Source organism: Lissotriton helveticus, assembly GCF_964261635.1.
Source record: "Lissotriton helveticus chromosome 1_1 unlocalized genomic scaffold, aLisHel1.1 SUPER_1_unloc_43, whole genome shotgun sequence".
Taxonomy (NCBI): domain Eukaryota; kingdom Metazoa; phylum Chordata; class Amphibia; order Caudata; family Salamandridae; genus Lissotriton; species Lissotriton helveticus.
The window spans coordinates 361,457-378,977 of NW_027611685.1; the positions used below are offsets into that span (position 1 = coordinate 361,457).

Here is a 17,521-nt window from a genome sequence, read left to right on the forward strand (position 1 = left end):
TCCTCTATCATGGAAATTTTGAATTTTATTCTGCAATTTTACATATGACTTAAATTGTGTACAAATACATGTGGAGCTAGGCTGCTTATGACGGTGAATGACAACCGATCATAGTGTGTTTGAAAATAATATGCATCTCTTGTTTTCTCCTATGTCACTGATTTCTTTCCTTCTTAACACTGAGCACTCCTCATCCTATTAGCACGTTCCCCCTTTTGGAGCAGCCTTTACTTAACCGGTAATTCTTGAATATTACCTGTCTCTTCAATATTACTTGAGTATTCACCAGAAAAACTAGTACATTAAATTACTTGGTGAACATATATTTTTTGGACTGTTTTGTCTGTTTATCCTTATGTATAACTGAGTTTTTGAAATGTACAGGCAGATATAAACCAGGCTTTCCTGTAGTACCAGACGTCTGTATACCAGGCTGTGTTGGGAGTGCAAGCGCCCCAATTAGATGAGTATTTGAATAGACTGTCGATACCCAGACTTAACCCCCTTCAGGGACATACACCAGATGAAACCCTGACCACAAATTGGCTTCATGATTGATTAGATCGCGTGCAACAAAATTCCTAGGATGGACAGGTTCCCGGTGGACTTTTACTTCACCTACAGAGCAACCCTCACTCCAAACCTACTCCAAATGCACCAACAGGACCAGCAGAAGGTCTCATTGCCGGGATCCCTAGGGGAGGCTATGATATTGGTACTGCCTAAGCCCAACAAGGACCCCCTGGAGCTACGTTCCTACTGGCCACTGTACACCGACCACAAGATTCGCAGGAAGGTCCTTGCAAACAGGTTGCTCCCCTGCCTCTCTACATTGGCACCAAGACCAGAATGGTTTCGTACCTGGGAGAAAAATGTGTCTAAACCTATGGCGCCTCTGCAGCTGATGGAAAAGAATCTTCAAGAATTTGCCTCCATAAACAACACTCTCACTAGATGTATAGAAGGCTTTCGACACCCTGGAGTAGTTTTATTTAACGAAAGTGCTGATGTACATGAAAGTAGGTGCAGAAATACTGCACTGGATAAATCGCTGGCCCGCATCCAGACAGGCAGAGATCTCAGTTTCTTTCGAAGCATGTGGCAAAGATGCCCGCTGTCGATTACTTTCGCCCTAGTCATGGACCTGTTCTCTGGCTTGTTTCGTTCACAGGACCCAGCAGTCGGTATACCAAGTGGGCCACATTGGGAGGTAATTTCACTGTATGCTGATGACACATTTGTGTACCTCAGGAATGTGAAGGCGTATCTACCTCAGGTGATAGAGGTTCTCGACGATTTTGGTAGGGATTCTGGACAGAGGCTAAATTAGACCAAATCCAGCTTATATCCCATGCGCCTACTCACAACTTAGAACAGGGAGTGCTGCCACAATTAGCACTGGGGTGGCACCCTGACATATTCAGGTACTTAGAGGTGAACTTACCACACGGACAAAGAACTGGTGATGTCCAATGTTTGCAGCTCCCTGTCGTTTTGTGGCTCTCTGCCACTATCAACCCATGGGTAGAGTGGCGGTTGCAAAAATGCTGTTAAAACGTTTATACTGCTTCTCGACCCCTCTAGTTTACCCGCCCCGGTGCTTCTACAGGAAATTGGACTCTGTTTCTGTTCTTATGGACTTGATCTGGGGAGCGACCATAAGAAAGTCGCACTTCGCAAACTTTACTCTACCTTGGAACATGCTAGGTGGATGTACATTTAAAAGACTAATGAAGAACTACAAACTGACTTGGAAGATGATTATTTCTCAATACTGCCCTTGTTTGTTATCTCGTTACAGTTCTCACATTATCATCCGCAGTAGAAGAAATGGGAGCCTGGGGTGTCTGATCACAGAAACTCATTTACATACAAAGGGGGGGTGAAAGCCTGTTCACAAAGCACAACACAACTTGTTTATGTAAAGGTTTGTACATTGCACAGGGAGTGTGATTCACGTAACAGTGTGAGTGTTGTATGCAGGAGCGAGCCGCTTAGTTGCTGAGATATGAATCTCTGACAGGTGGATCTTTAGCTCTTGCAACTGTTTGAGAGAGGGTGGCAGACTCAAATTCTGGGGGCACAGATACCAACAGCTTCCCTCATAATCCTTGATTTTTGCATCTACAGTTGGTGCAGATGACACCTAAGAGAGTAACCTTTCCAGCTAGGTTGTGTGCTTTCTGGAGTCAGCCTGCTTTGCTTTTCCCAAACTTTGGTCAGCAAAGGTAAATGTGTCTTCTACTCAAGTGTTCTTAGCTCGCTTTTGGTAACGTGGCTTGAGCAGTATGGCCTAAGGGGCGCTCGAAGGTAAAGCAAAACAGTGGAAGTCACAAATTTCAAAACAGTTTATTAAAAATAGACAAGGAACTGTAAGATTCAAACCAAGTTTAGAGCATAAAGAATATTTAATAATTATTCAGAAGCAAAATCTAAAGGTTTGCTGTGATTTAAGGATTATTAATTAGCAAAAACAACTGTAAAAACCAAACAAAAAGGTAAATACATTTAAAAAAAGCAGATCCACTGAATCAATCAGGAAGTCACCTACAAAATTGTAGCTGACTTCGGTAGCTATGCTCGAGAGGACAAAGATAAGTTTAGTCTCTGGGGATGATTAACACTGGAATTTGAAGCAAGGTTTTTGGCTGAATCAGTCTCAGAAGGTGGCGAGCTGCACAGAAGTGGCTTGAAGTGCAAAATTCCCAAAGAGTAGAGTTGGGCTATCAAGTTGAACCTGAATCCACGGCCATCAAAATGTGGGAAACTTCAAGCAGTTACAACAGCTGCGAAGTCTTCGGAGCTCCAAGTTATGGAGATGGTTCAAGGTTGATGATAAGAGCCTAAGCATGGAACGTGGCAGGCATGAGGCATGGTTAAGGGGATAGCAGGTTCCATTTGAAACAAAAAGAAGATGGAAAGAGGCCACTCGTGTGGATCTTTGTAATACGAGGCCATGTCCTTTTGGAACAGAAGTCATTAGGACTATTTAGGATGGGGTCAAGAATGGTTTGCATATGGCTGACCTCATCTGTAGTTACACAAAGACTAGAGAATGATGTGGCGGGATGTTGCAGAGATTAGCTACCAGTCCATCCATCACCTTTAGTTTTTCTCAATGATCAGCTCTACGTGGCACAGAACAGATGTTGGTCCCATAGAGACCTACGACAAAGGGACTCCTGCTGCAGCCCCCTGGTGAGGCTCCTTAAGGCTGGAAACAGTTTGAGGTTCAAGCATTCCTGATCCTTGGAGGCGTGGCCTCAAAGTTCAGGATCAAATGGACTTTGTGGGTCAGTCATTGCTTATAAACAATCAGCAAACAAAACATGCTGAATGGAATGAGGCCCCAAATAGTTACAAAGGAATGAGGTTAATTCAAGCATTTCCATCCCTCGCTGTGAGCTTTTCTCAGTAGACGGTTTGTAGGACAATCAATAGAGCGGTGTCTTTGTGGCTGCTTCATGTAAATGTTTTGCGAGGCTGAAAGCTCCTCCTCAGGGTTGACAGTGAGCACCTTTTATTCTCCCACATTGTCTCTCTTACGTAGAAAGGTTACATTTACTACTGAAGTTTTTGTCACATTGAGAGCACGGATCATTTTCTTTCTTATTGTGCGTTCTCTCTTGTTAAATGAAACTGAATCTCCAGCAGACCCTTCCCTTGCATTTAGAACTAAGACTATGTTTCTTCCAGGTAAGTTCTCCCAAATTGAGTGAGACCAGATTTCCGACTGAAACTTTTCCAGTATTCAGAGATCTAATAAGGTCTTTCACCAGTATGAGTTCTTTCATGTCTAGTGAGATTCCTTTTCATTCGGAAGCTTTTCTGGCATTCAGAGCACAGATACAGGTTATGCCCAGTGTGGGTTCTTTCATGTACAGTAAGGCTGGATTTCTGACTGAACCATTTCCAGCATTCAGAGCACTGATAAGGTTTTTGTCCGGTGTGAGTTCTTTCATGTAAAGTGAGAGCGTATTTGCTACTGAAGCTTTTACCGCATTCAGAGCACTGATACGGTTTGAGGCCAGTATGGATTCTCTGATGTATAGTTAAAGCGGATTTCTGAGAGAAACTTTATGGGCATTCAGAGCACTGATACGGTTTATGCCCAGTGTGTGTTCTTTCATGTACAGTAAGGATGGATTCCTGACTGAAGCTTTTCCAGCATTCAGAGCACTGATAAGGTTTGTCCCCCGTGTGAGTTCTCTCATGTCTAGTGAGAGTCTTTTTCAGTCTGAAGCTTTTGTGGCATTCAGAACATTGATACGGTTTGAGCCCAGTATGGATACTCTGATGTTCAGTTAAACTGGATTTGTGATAGAAACTTATTTGGCATTCAGAGCACTGATACGGTTTATACCCAGTGTGGGTTATTTCATGTTCAGTAAGGCTGGATTTCTGACTGAAGCTTTTACAGCATTCAGAGCACTGATACGGTTTACGCCCAGTGCTAGTTTTCTCATGTTTAGTGAGGTGGGATTGATGACTAAAGCTGTTCTCACATTCATTGCTCTTATTCGAGTTGTTTATTTCTCCAAATTCGGTCTGTTCCTGAATACATGTCATCTTAAGACTGAATCTGATTCCAGAGTCTGTTCTTGTTTGTGTTACAACTCAGCATTAACTTCTAAACTACACTGCAGATGCTCTTCTTCACATTTGTATTTAATTAATTATAGTTTTTACCTGGAGATCATTTTCCTGCTTCTAAAGGCACCGATCTCACTTGTCTTATAAACTTTCACTGAGGAGCCCCTTGTGTTTATTAAGAGGCCTCTCATGGATTCATTTTCTCCAAGTTATGCCCGGGTGAATTCTCTCAAGTTTAATTCGTCTCATTTAGTGATTCTAGTTTATCACATTTGATTTAGGAGTTTAAAAGCACTGATAAGGTCTTTGGGCTTTAGTGTTTGCCTGTTAGGTATGTTTGTTCATACAAGTAATGACAGATGATTAGGGCATGCCAGGGTGGTTTATGAATTATCAATAGCGTATCACTGGCCCCTTTTATATACTTTCTGTCAGTATATGCTTTTTTGCTCAGTGGCTAAGACAGGTACATGATCCACTTTGGAAGTTGCAGAACACTTTGAAACCACTCAGATCAACCCAAGAGACAGAGCTGGTGGGGGAAAATCTTCCTATATTGAAAATGATAATCCAGCATCTTTGCTGTAACGACATCTGAGAAAGCGTATTTACAATGACTTTCTTTTAAATAATATTTTCCTTCCTCTTGTCTCCAGGAGACAGAGACAAAAGCTTGCGCTTGTAAACCATGGATATTAGTCTTTTTCTCTGTTCTGTTCCATCACAACACGTCTACGGATGCTGATCTGTTGGGGAGGGTTTGGGTCTCCAAAGCATTTCTCATAAACCATCAAACAGAATTTACAACACTGACTTTTCCGAAGCGCACTGCGTGGGTATCAATTGTGATCAATGTTCTCCTCAATCTGAGTTACTGACACTTGGTAAACATTTACGATCCTTTTACTTTAGGGATTTTACAACTTTCACATTCACCAGTTTCTTCCGCTCCAACATCCTCACCATTCCTGGCACATAGAACGTGTTTCTTCTCTAGAGCTTGAGGATGTTTTAACTTTCATTGAAATAATCCTTTTTGTTGTGTTTCACTAAATTTAAACCTTCTTTTTTCTGTTCATGCTTCAGTTACCTGTAGAAATGGAGTCAGATATTGTAAATGAACACAAAGAAAAAATATTTATGACTGTATACTTTGCACAAAGAAAGTATTGACAAAAACAAGATAGGAAATCAGTTGAATAGCATTTCTGATAGTGGTGAAACAGCTCGGGGCACTGTAGATTGGGAGCTTCGGATTACTGGAGCTCATGGATGTGAGAGAAAACGTATTTAATAATTAAGAAAGAAACACAAGTTGCACATATATTGCAACATAGATTCTTAGAAGCAGCCAACACTATCAATTTACACTCTCTGTGAAACAGGCTGGCATGATAGTGACATATTTGTAATTCTTTTAATGAATTATTAGATCTTATTCACTCCCCTACTCACTTAAACTATTCATCTATTCTTTTTTCAAGGGATCTAGGAAGGGACATTTTATTGAAAAAAGGAATTCGCCTAGTTGTAATCACTGCTTTAAATGTCACCGTAGACTGACGCTGTGGAATTCACTATTTCAAATTGTGCGGATGATAAGGACTTACTTGGTGGCTCAGAACTCATCATGCTCCTGCGACAGGAACCAGGCACAGCAACACCTGAAAAAGTGAAAAAAACAGCACAACAGTAAAGGAAACAAAAAGGGTCAGGAAAAGAAAAACACAAAATAGAGCAAAGGGGAAAAACGCTATCTTCCACTTTGACCTCAGGGGTCCAGCACAGGAAACTGTGCAGCAGATGCTTGTGAACCCATAAGTTACATATAAACACAGTGCCTCCAAGGTCAGCACCAGGTACGGCTCCACCGGTTGCACCACCCTAAAGCAATCCTTGTGTGCATGTGTGTCCACACACATATACTGTGTCTTTTGGTTGTAGTAGATAAGACAGAAAAGGATAGTTTAGGAGGAAGTAAAGAGATGGAAGTCAGATCAAGAGAGAATAGATGCCGAATGAACAGTCAGAGGGGGGAGAGTATCACCTGGTGTAGAGGAGAAGACAAATGTGCCAATAGTTAAGGAACTGCTGGGCAAAACTGACCTAAGAAGGAACTGGACCTGCACTACACCCCCAACATTTCCAGGAGGAATGTGGCTCCATCATATTATTATCAGAAGTTTGATAACAACAAGAATAGTGCACAGAGGGAGTCAAATGTTGAAGCTGAAGAGACAAAAACAAAATAGAGATCAAGAAAGGAAATAGAGAAAGAAGAAACAGGGGAAAAGGAAACTTAAGAGTTATAGAAATCCTTACCTGACAGTTATATTATATTTTGTTCCTCCAAGGTTGGCAGCCATGTTGCACTGCCTGGTCATCCCAGAATACCTTGAAAGGAAGTAAAGAAATAGTTTTGCGTCAGACGACTATCACACTTCATCACATTTTGCAAATAACCGTCCTGAACTTACAAAACAAAAGAATCTCTTGTTCTCTCGAGGCCATTGTGAAGCAAATATGGGTATGAATAAATACTTTTTTAGTTCACCAAGAACCATGATCCCTTGCTGGAAAAGGTCTCTGTGAATATAGAGTGCACCCACAGTCTCAGAGAACAAACCCTAACAATCGTCCACTTCTTCATAACCCCCATCTTTCCATTTGCAGACCATGAAACTTGCAAATCAAAATAATCTGGTTTGCAAAGGTGTGTTAAAGTCCTTGTACATAATTCCGCCCCGTTAATAAATCAGTCAACCAGACTCTTAGATTTATACAAACCATGCTCTCGGAGCAACAGTAATTCACGTTCAAGCTGATGCAGAGTTCGAATGCTGAGCAATGGAAGCAACAAAGCATCAACGTGTTGATGCTTTTTATCAATAACTTATCTGAAGGGATGATGCGGAGGGTCAGCATAAATAAATCCTTCACGAGACAAAGCTAGAAACATTGGAATGTTTAGACCTCCATTGAAGACAACGGAGCAGCAGCAGCCTATACAACCTGATATAGGCCCGCTGCTCTCAACATTACAATGTCCTAATACACAGCCTCTGCCTCTTTGAAGTATAGGGATTGGGCAGGAGAAGGCAGAAGATAGAGCCTGCAGCAGGGCACACAGGAGCCTCCCTCCTTCCTCCTCCAGTAGCTCGCAGTGTCACTGGTGTCTCGGAAGGAGGGGTGTTCTGTTCATCTCCTGTATCTCCCCGGCTCACCTGAATGATGAAAAGCAGTTTAGCCGAGCCCGGGGAGAGCCTGGGGCTGACTTCAGCCTCCTTTAACAGCTATTGCTGTGAATGTTCAACAATTAACCCCTGTGGTCCTACATGCGGGTGTTAACTGCTCAACATTACCACTTACAGCAGTTCGGAGTACCGGAGGTGTTTCAATCCCCTCGGTCTCTGGGACACTGTTGTTTTATTAATTAACACATGCTGCCCTCATGGGGCAAACAGTGTAATGACCTTATAGTCAGCCATAGAAGGCAGTACAGCCCCTTAAAGGACCGCTCCCTTGGTAAAGGCCCTTGCCTTTGGAGCTACAACAAGCTTCAAAGCTATATTAAAGGTTTCAAATAATTACTGAAGGCATAAATATGGTTACTCAGTCAGAGAAATAATTATCATAATATTTGCAGGAGAATCACATAAAGGTAATCTCCAAAGTATATCAAAAGCCAGAATCAGAACTAACTCTATCTGTAAAGTCAATAGACAGACCACCACAACAAATGTGTGCTGAGAAATAAGAAAACTTTTTTTATAATATCAAATAGTAAACTGACATAGAATCTGCTTAGTTGGAAATCAAGGAAAAGTTCTTAAGTTTTTAGTCATAGAGAACACATTATTGACATGGTTCATGATGAGGTAAAAATGACAGCAATCAACGAATGTTCATGAAAACATGGCACAACAAAATGTAATTTAACCCCTTCGCTGCGGGGGTTAATCCCCCGCTGTGCTGGGGGGAGGAGGGCGCGCACAGCGCCCGCATGCTCATGATGAGCTCAGTTCGTCACAAGTGCATTACCTGCCGTGGAACGCTCAGCACAGCAGGGGAATTATCCCCGCATGCGAGCGTTCCACGGCTCATGACGAGCTGAGCTCGTCATGAGCATGGGAGGGGTTAATAAACCACATGCCCGTATCAACCACCTGCGCACCTAAAGGAGGAGCGGGGGTGTGGGCTGTTGCCGGGGTGGTGACAGCGTCAAAGGTGTCGTGGATGTCTTCATTCCTCTTCAGAACATTCAGAATATTCATTCCTCTTCAGAACATTCAGAATATTCACTCCTCTTCCAAGGACCTTACTTCTTGTGTAACACGCTTTGGTACCTTTAGATTTCTAAGAATGCCTTTCGGACTGATTTCTGCAGCTTCAGTTTTTCAGTGAGCGATGAAGGGCATTCTTGGAGGCCTTCAGGGTTCAAGGTGTACCCAGATGATGTGCTCATCTTTGGTGTGGATCTTGAGGAGCATGATGAGAGGCTGAGGTCAGTATTGAAGAAGTTACGTGATGCTGACCTCACCCTTAGGGCTGATCAGTGCAAATTTGATGTCAAAGGGCATTTTGTGTCCGCTGCAGGCATCAAACCCAAAGACTCATTGGTAAACACCCTTTGTAATTTGTGCACCCCTTTAAACAAAGAAGAGTTTGTAAAGTTTCTGGGCATGGCTGAATTTTATCACAAATTTGTTCTGAACTTTGCAGGGAAAACCTCTTGTTTGAGGTCTCTCCTCCAGAAGGAAAGCACCTTTGTTTGGTCCAATGGCTGTGAGGAAGAATTTAAGTGCATTAAGAAACATCTGATTGAAACACCTTGTCTAGGAGGTTTTGACCCCTCAAAGGTATCTTATCTCATGATGATGCCAGCTCAAAGGAGTTAGGGGCAGTTCTTTCGCAGAAGGTTGATATGGAGGATAAAATGATCCTTTTCGTCTCTGCCCTTGAGGGGTGCTGAATGTAACTATTCTGTTGTGGAAAAAAGAAGTGCTGGGAGTTTTCTGGGCGGTGCACAAGCTGAGAAAGGTTTTGTGGGGGAAAAGATTCAGAATTCTTACTGACTACAAACCTGTTAGTGAGGTCTTCTCCAAGAAAGGCATTGACTTTGTCTCCCATGGGATACGGAAGTGGGTTGTGGCGCCATAGTTCTGGCAGACTGTCTGTCAAGACTCGGGGTGTGGAGTGTGAAACGATAGATGATGTAGGGTGGTTTGGAGGTAAAGAACTGGAGGAAGAAATTAATGTGTGTGTGATTATTGAAGGGTTGATTTCCGAGAGAGAGTGGAGGGATCATCACATGATCGATTTAGACTTGCGGAAAGTCCTAACCATGGTCACAGGTGGCTGGTGTTAGAAGAAGGACTGTGAAGAGGTCCTAAAAGGCTTTTGGCGAGTGAGGGAAGATCTGACGGTGGAGGATGGTCTCCTCATGCGTGGTAGTAAGTTGGTTGCACCCCTTGAAGCAAGGGATAAGCTAGTAAAGAATGCTCACACCTCGCACATGGGCATTGCCAAGACAAAGGATCAGGGAAGCATATTGGTGGGCTGCCACGGATGTACATGTAGAGAGGTTGGTGCGGTAATGTGCTGAATGTGTGTGTTGTGACACGATATTGAAGTCCAGGACGCAACCTATGGTTTTTAGGGAACAGGCTACTGATCCTTTTAGTCTCAAAATCCCTATTTGCGTAATGCTTCCTGTCACATGATGTCATAAGTATGTTAGGTTAGCATTGCGTGGCTAAATAGATACAATTCGCATTTCATGTTGTACAACCCACTTAGCTATCTGAGTAATGAGTAGGCCCCTATGTATACTTGTGACTCCATTAGCTTTTGAAGTTCCTATTAGGTTGCTTTAACTAGGCCCGAAGTAGGCCGCAAAATGTTCAGGTTGCTTGCCTCAGCAGAATACGGCATTGCGTTATTATTTTCTGCCTGCCTTTCCAAGGCCGCTTTCTGATGTACTAATGAATAAGCCATTCTGTGTGTAATGTTTATCTGTAGGGAGGTTTCTGCTCCCACGTTAAGGAGATGCTGAGACCCAGCACCAATGCCTTGAACCCCTGATAGTGTGCCCATCTGGCAAGGTGTTAACTCATCCTACTGTGCCCGCATTGTTCCCTGTTCAGCTTGAGCTGTTAGTTTTCCATTGTGGGCGTGGTTGGGGGTTTCTTGGAGGGATAATTGTGCATTACTGACCGTTAGGGGTCAGACTCGGCGAATACCGCAGGTTATGAGTCAGACTGGGCTCGTTCTGCAGAGATATGCTAATAAAGTACGTTTGTATTCTCCATTGTCTGACCGACTCTTCATTTGGGAAGGCATAGTAGATGGTTGTGTAAATAACCCATGGGGCCCTTAGTGGCCCTGTCCTTCAGTTGGTGGCCAAACAGGGACCCCACAAATTTGTGGCCCCCTTACCCATCAGCTGGTGACAGGGTCCAGGGTGGTGTCTGGTCAGTTTGGGCCGGATTGTGGCTCCACATCTGAAGACCGAGCTTGGTTCTCGCAGCTGCCCCGCCCTTCAGATCGGGCGGATCCGTGGCTAGTGGTCTCCAGCTGGGATCCTGAGAAGGCGAACCCTGGATTTGACTGCTTCGTCTGGAGATTCGTCAGTGGAGAATAATTTGCCTCACTCTGAGTGCACCAGGTGAGTGGTTTGGTTCTTTGGTTCTTTGTCCTTTGGTTCTTTGGAAGTAGCACCACATTTAAATGACACTGGCCTGTGGGCAGTGCCTGGTAATGGTCTTCGGACCGCCTTGAACGACACCAGCCGAAGAGCTGAGTGCCTTGAACGGCAGTCTGTGGATGTCCCAAAGGTGTGATGATAGTGTGCGAAAGTGACCTGTTCTGGCATGGAGAGTTTATTTTTGAACGCTGTTTGCTTGCGTGGAAGTGTTTGTAACAGATTGCTCATTAGTAACGGAATTTTGCAGTGTCTTGGTGGGTCCTCGGACCCTTGAGGGACACAGAGTGCTTGTGAGTGGTCTACTGGGCCAACTGGTAATTGGCTTCTTGAAAAGGTCCGGGACCATTTGCAGACAATCTGCCAGGCCAACTGGGAATTCGGTCCGCGCTTGAAAATGTCTGGGTTCGAACCTGTCCTCTTGAACTTGGAATAGTCTTTGGATTGTGGAGTATGGTTTTTGAACAGTGTGGGTCTTTTTAAAGTGGTGATGCCTTGTTTTAGTAAATGTATGTGTTTTGGATGCCAATGCTGTTTTTCTGATGCCCGATTGGAAGAGAGCCAGCCTGCACCTCCGGAGGGTACCCCAAATTCTGACATATACGTCAAGCATAGTATTGGCCCTAATATGTTTAGCACGCTGTGCCATAAGTATACGAGGGACAATGCCAACCTGCAATGGCAACTTACTGGCTCATTTGATGAACAAAAATTGGGTTTCTTGCAAGATAAATTGTTCACTAAGAAAAGCAGGCAGTCAATGTTGGATTCGGTAAGAGTGTGGCAGAAGGAAGCAAAACAAAAACGTATGAGAGCAGAAAAGGAGGAAAGGAAGTGACAGTCGCAAACAATTACGCAGAAAGCAGTGGCATAAGAGAGAGGGAAGATAAAGTAAGGAATAGAATGTGCCGACAGGAAGTTTCGATTGCAGACCGAAAAATGTTATGTTACTATGGAAGAAAAGGACGATTTTCTTGAAGAAGTATTGGATTCTTGTCCGCCACCCCTTATGCCCCTGAACGGATATATCCAATAGTCTAGACATCTTCGTCTGCAACCTCTGGATCCGCCCCCTCTGGCTCTCCTGTACCTAGCTCTGTTGCATCAGCTTCGAGTGCGCTCACCCTCTCCCCGCCTTGTCACGTGGGAGGGGTGGTACCGGTCGGTTCTCTTATTTTGCCTACTATCTTGTCTGATGATGCTGCCTCGGCCACTACTATCCCTTTCACCCCTGTAGTGCTATCCCCTCATGCCATGGTACCTGTCTTCGCATTTGCTCTTTCTTCTTTGAATGTGACATCCCATACATTGCCCAATGTGGATACGCATGTGCGTGGAATGTTTGAGGGGGATTGGACAGCAGCACGCCATCGTATAGAGAAGGGGTTGGTGGGTTCTGCTGTCGGTACTGAAGTAAAGAAGATGGTGGTGAATCAAGCGGCCCTGTGGGGTCGGAATGCGATTTATACTGTGGAAGAAGTGTGGAGTGTGATGAAAGATTATGAGCCATTTTTGCAGCAACTTGCTCTTAAGCACATGTCGACCACATTGATAGCATTATGAGAACAATGTCGCACCACAAGCTATTTATGACATACGGGACATGCTACTGCTATGGCCCGAGGTGAAGTTTTTAGTAATGTGAGGGTATTAGTAAGTTATCAAGAACCTCTGCCTCCAAAGGTTCCAACAGTAGGGACGCTGCACCCTATGAGGGAAGTTCATCCCATATCATCCCAAAGTACCCGAGCTGAGTGATTCCACGAACACAGTAATTAGACAGCGGGTGGACGCTTGAATTCAATAACAATGGATATATACTCCTTCGAAGAGGAATGAGGTCATATCCTTAAAGAGCCAGTTGCCTGATTCTAGCTTCCTCCACAATAATGACGTTAGCTGACAGAGTTATTTTTTAGACTGTTGGTACTGGTAGATACCTGGCGACAGGTACATACGCAAGATCATGCGCTGGGACTGTAGGGGACATGCGATGAAATAAAGGTGTGGGACAAGGAGTGCAAGCCCGGTGACAAGTCAAAAACAGAGTTGATGGCATTGCGGGCAGGATTATAACGTATATGCACTCCCTTATCCCGCTGAGGAAGGTGGACTGGGATAAGTTGACTGCATGTCGTCAGAAAAAAGATGAGAGCATATAAGATTACTTTACTAGGTTTGAGGGGGTGTTTATGGATTTTAATGGGCAGGACCTGTCTTTAGAGGGTGGCGTTCGGTTGTTTGTTAACAGGTTCTTCACTAATTTACTTCCTGAAATTGTAACACGGTTGCAGGCCTCAGAGAGTACTTGGACGACAGCATCCCCATCTGTAATTTTGAGAATGGTCCAGTATTATGAACATAGGGGCATATTATCAAGGCAGGCGATAAAATTATCGCCGCTTTAGCGGCAGTTTTCTGCCGCTAAAGCTGCGATAATTTTATCACCTGTCTTGATAATATGCCCCATAGAGACAATGAGGATAAGGAGAAAGTGGAGAAAAAGACAAAGGATTTGAAGACAAGGGTGTTGCTGCAACAGATTGCGAGGTAGAGGTTAGGAGCTAATCCAGAGACCACCTCACTCAAACAGTCACAGGGCTGGTAGAGGTGGTGGTTCCGGCTCACCCGTTGGGTACACCCAGTGTGCGTACTGTAAAAAAGAGGGGCATTGGCGGACTGAGTGCCTGGAATTGTGGCAGAACAACGCAGCAGCGGGAGGCCGCGGGTTTCGAGGAAGAGAAGGAGGAGGAGGTGGAGGCCGGTAACAGATGCAGTCAGAGAATGCTTCAGGATATAGACAGAGTGGGAATTATTTTGATGCCACTCAGAGCAGATAGTACTATAATGAGGACTACGAAATGGATGAGGTGATGGGGCTGTCTCACAGCTAGGACACGGAATTATCAATTTATTCGTTCTAGTGATCTCTCACTCTCATTTTAATTGGAATCAATTTCCTATGTTTTGTCCCTTGTTTTGTAACTTGTGTGAATATGTTTTTAAATTATTTTTGCTTTTAACATTTACAAAAATAAAATGTACATGCTTTTTTATGACTGTTTCATGTTGATCATTATCTGCTCTTAAGTTCATTTGTTTGGGTGTAATTCAGTGATATTGAGTGGTAAACTGTGGTCTGCCTAAAAAAGTTCGCCCAAAGGGGAAACTTTACTGACATATTGTCTCACAGCTAGGACAGCCAACGACAGGGCAAGGGACCAGTTCCTGTGCCTGTCGATCAGTGCGGACCTTATATCACGGCTGATTTGCAGGGCGTCATGGAAAAATTTTGATTGATACAGGAGCTATGAATAGTTCTGTTTCCCGTACACTGGTCTCTGTCTGGGCAAAATAATGTTTCAGTTGGATTTTCAGGTGTGCCCGTTGTCACCCCCATTTCTAAACCGCTTGCTTTGACTGTCGGTCCTTTTACTCTTGACTCACCATTTTTATTGACAATAAATGGTGGTGAAAATTTAATGGGACTGGATCTGTTGAAAAGGTTGCACGCAGCAATATCTTGATCTCCAGATGGCGTCTTTATGACAGTTGGGCCTAGATGGCCCCTACAAAACAATGTCTTTTACAAGGTGCCCCTCCCAATAGAATTTGACGGTGTCCCACATACGCTGTGGGCCACAGGAGACACAGATGTGGGGCTGCTCCAGTTCCCTCCAGTGTCTATCAGTATGAAGGATAATGTTAAACTGCTCCGTATTCCCCAGTATAAGATTTCCCAAGCAGGAGAAAGGCCCTATTGCAGATTATACAGTATTTGATTAAGACTGGAGTAGTGGAAGAGACAGTGTCTAATGTGTGCATTAGCCATATTCTTCCCATTCTTAAAAAGGCCCCTTCGGACTCTTCTGGTGTCCAATCAGATATGTACCGCTTTGTAATTGACCTGAGAGAGGTTAATAAAATTGTGATCCCTCAGTATCCTGTGGTTCCAACTGCAATATTGACAATGATTCCCCACTTGGCAAAATCATTTTCTGTTATCGGTTTAAAGAATTCTTTTTTCAGCATCCAAATACACCCAGACAGCAGGTCGCTTTTCAGCTTTGCTATAGCTGGTCGAAGTTTTAGATTATGTCGTGCTCAACAGGGCTATACAGAAATCCCTAGTATTTATAGTCAAGCCTTAAAAGCCCAAATGGATTCACTGGAATTTGCTTCTGGTAATGTTTTGATCCAGTATGTCGATGACCTCCTCGTAGCATCAGACACTGAGGAAGGCTGCAAAGAGGCCACGGTTAAATTATTGCACCATTTGGCATGCCACGGACACAAGGTGTCTCTTTCGAAATTTCAGTATTGTCGAAAGAAGGTCACCTACTTAGGTCACCTACTGTTGACAGAGGGTCGCAGACTAACAACTGAACGTATTGCTGCTATTAACAGTATGGCTGTTCCTAGGACCCAACGTGAGGTACGCACGTTTATAGGGATAACATCGTATTGTCGCCATTGAATCCCAAATTATTCCTTACTAACGAACCCCTTCTTTACCTGACCACTAAGGATGTGCATGAACCCCTGCCTTGGACACCTGAATGTCAGCATGCTTTTGAACAATTAAAAGTTGCGCTTTGCTCTGCTCCTGTGCTTGGCACCCCTGATTATCAAAAGCCCTTTGTGCTTTATGTGCATGAGACGGATGGTTGCGCGCTTTCTGTGTTAACACAGGGTTTTGGTGATAAGCAGAGACCCTGTACTTATTTCTCGGCCATGTTGGATAATGTTGCCAGAGCACTCCTGAGCTGCCTGAGAGCTACCGCGGCTGCTGCAGTTTTTATCAGACAATTGTCAGTGCTCGTTCTTGATACTGATCTCACAGTAATGGTACCTCATGCTGTGGATACACTTTTGAATAAGACAAAGACGCTGGACCTTACTAGTGCAAGTCTTACTGGATATTAATAGACTTTGTTTACATAGCATATTACCATCAAACGATGCGCTACTTTGAACCCTTGCGCCAGTTCAAGACTGCCAATTCCCCACGATAATCAAACTCTCCGAGTGGTCACTATTCGATGATGTCTCCTTTGCCTATTGTCTTGAGAGCATCAAATCTGGTTCTCCTTGTGATCCTTTACCGGCAACAATTCTTAAAACAGCTTGACCTGAACTCCCGTCGCGTGGTGATGAAACTCCTTTAATGCCTCGCTGACAGAACCATGTGTTCCACAGAAATGGAAACACGCGATGGTAGTCCCTCTGCTGAAAAAGGCCGGAGCGGATGCTTCAAACTTATCCAATTTTAGGCCCATTTCGTTGTTGCCTATTTATTCGAAAATTCTAGAAAGGCACATTAATTCACAACTATCTCTCTTGGTTGAGAGTTCGGGCTTTTTACATCCATCTCAATCTGGATTTAGAGCCCACCATTCCACAGAGACTACACTCTTGGGAGTTACTGAGAATTTACGGCACAGTATCGATCACGGGGAAACATCTGTACTTATCCTTTTGGATTTAAGTGCAGCGTTCGATACCGTGTCCCATTCTTCTCACATCTCTCCAATCTCTGGGAGTTGAGGGTTCAACCCTGACTTGGATTGCTTCCTTTTTAAGTGAGCGCACCTTCCAGGTATTTTCGGCTAAAGCATCCTCAAAAATGTGTGCATCGGCGTATGGCGTTCCCCAGGGGTCTATTCTTAGCCCACTACTTTTTAACATCTATGTTAGACCCCTGGCCACTATTGTGGAGGAAGCCGGTTTGACTTTATTTTCTTACGCCGATGACACACAAATTATTTTCTCCCTTTCTGACAGGGAAGGTAATAATACTTCGGCTCTTAAGCAGGGCCTGTCCCAGGTGGCAAGGTGGATGCAGGAGAATTTCCTTAAGTTAAATGGAGATAAGACCGAGATTGTGATCCTGGGCAAGGATAAAGATCTCTGGGGCCCTCAACAGTGGCCCGAGAGTATGGGTTCTACCCCGCAGCCCGTGACCCAGGTTCGCAATCTCGGATTCTTAATTTATGAAAAGCTTACAATGCTACAAAAGGCCGTTAAGGTGGCTTCTATCTGTTTTGCAACCTTAAGATGGCTTCAAAAAATTGTGTGGATGCTCCCTGGCTCTACACAAAGGACGGTAGTCCAGGCTTTGATAACATCTCGCCTGGACTACGGGAATGTCCTGTATCTTGGTGCCGATTTGACAACTTTGAACAAACTTCAGGTTGTTCAAAACGCGGCCGCATGGCTGTTACG

General features: G+C 44.0%; 1 protein-coding gene across 1 annotated transcript; it reads right to left on the reverse strand.

Annotated features, from left to right (window-relative positions):
• Window positions 1-2,029: 2,029 nt before the first annotated feature.
• On the reverse strand, window positions 2,030-6,989 carry LOC144806081 (uncharacterized). The gene is made up of 3 exons (XM_078672522.1): window positions 6,916-6,989; window positions 6,204-6,257; window positions 2,030-5,683 (listed from the first exon to the last, which is right to left on the reverse strand). Exon 3 carries the CDS (start codon window positions 4,567-4,569, stop codon window positions 4,078-4,080), a length of 492 nt encoding a protein of 163 aa, XP_078528648.1. The 5' UTR covers window positions 4,570-5,683; window positions 6,204-6,257; window positions 6,916-6,989; the 3' UTR covers window positions 2,030-4,077.
• Between the last annotated feature and the right edge of the window lie 10,532 nt (window positions 6,990-17,521).

Excerpts from the sequence above, each read along its gene's own strand:
- LOC144806081 (XM_078672522.1), bottom strand. The coding sequence starts at position 4,569 with ATGACATGTATTCAGGAACAGACCGAATTTGGAGAAATAAACAACTCG.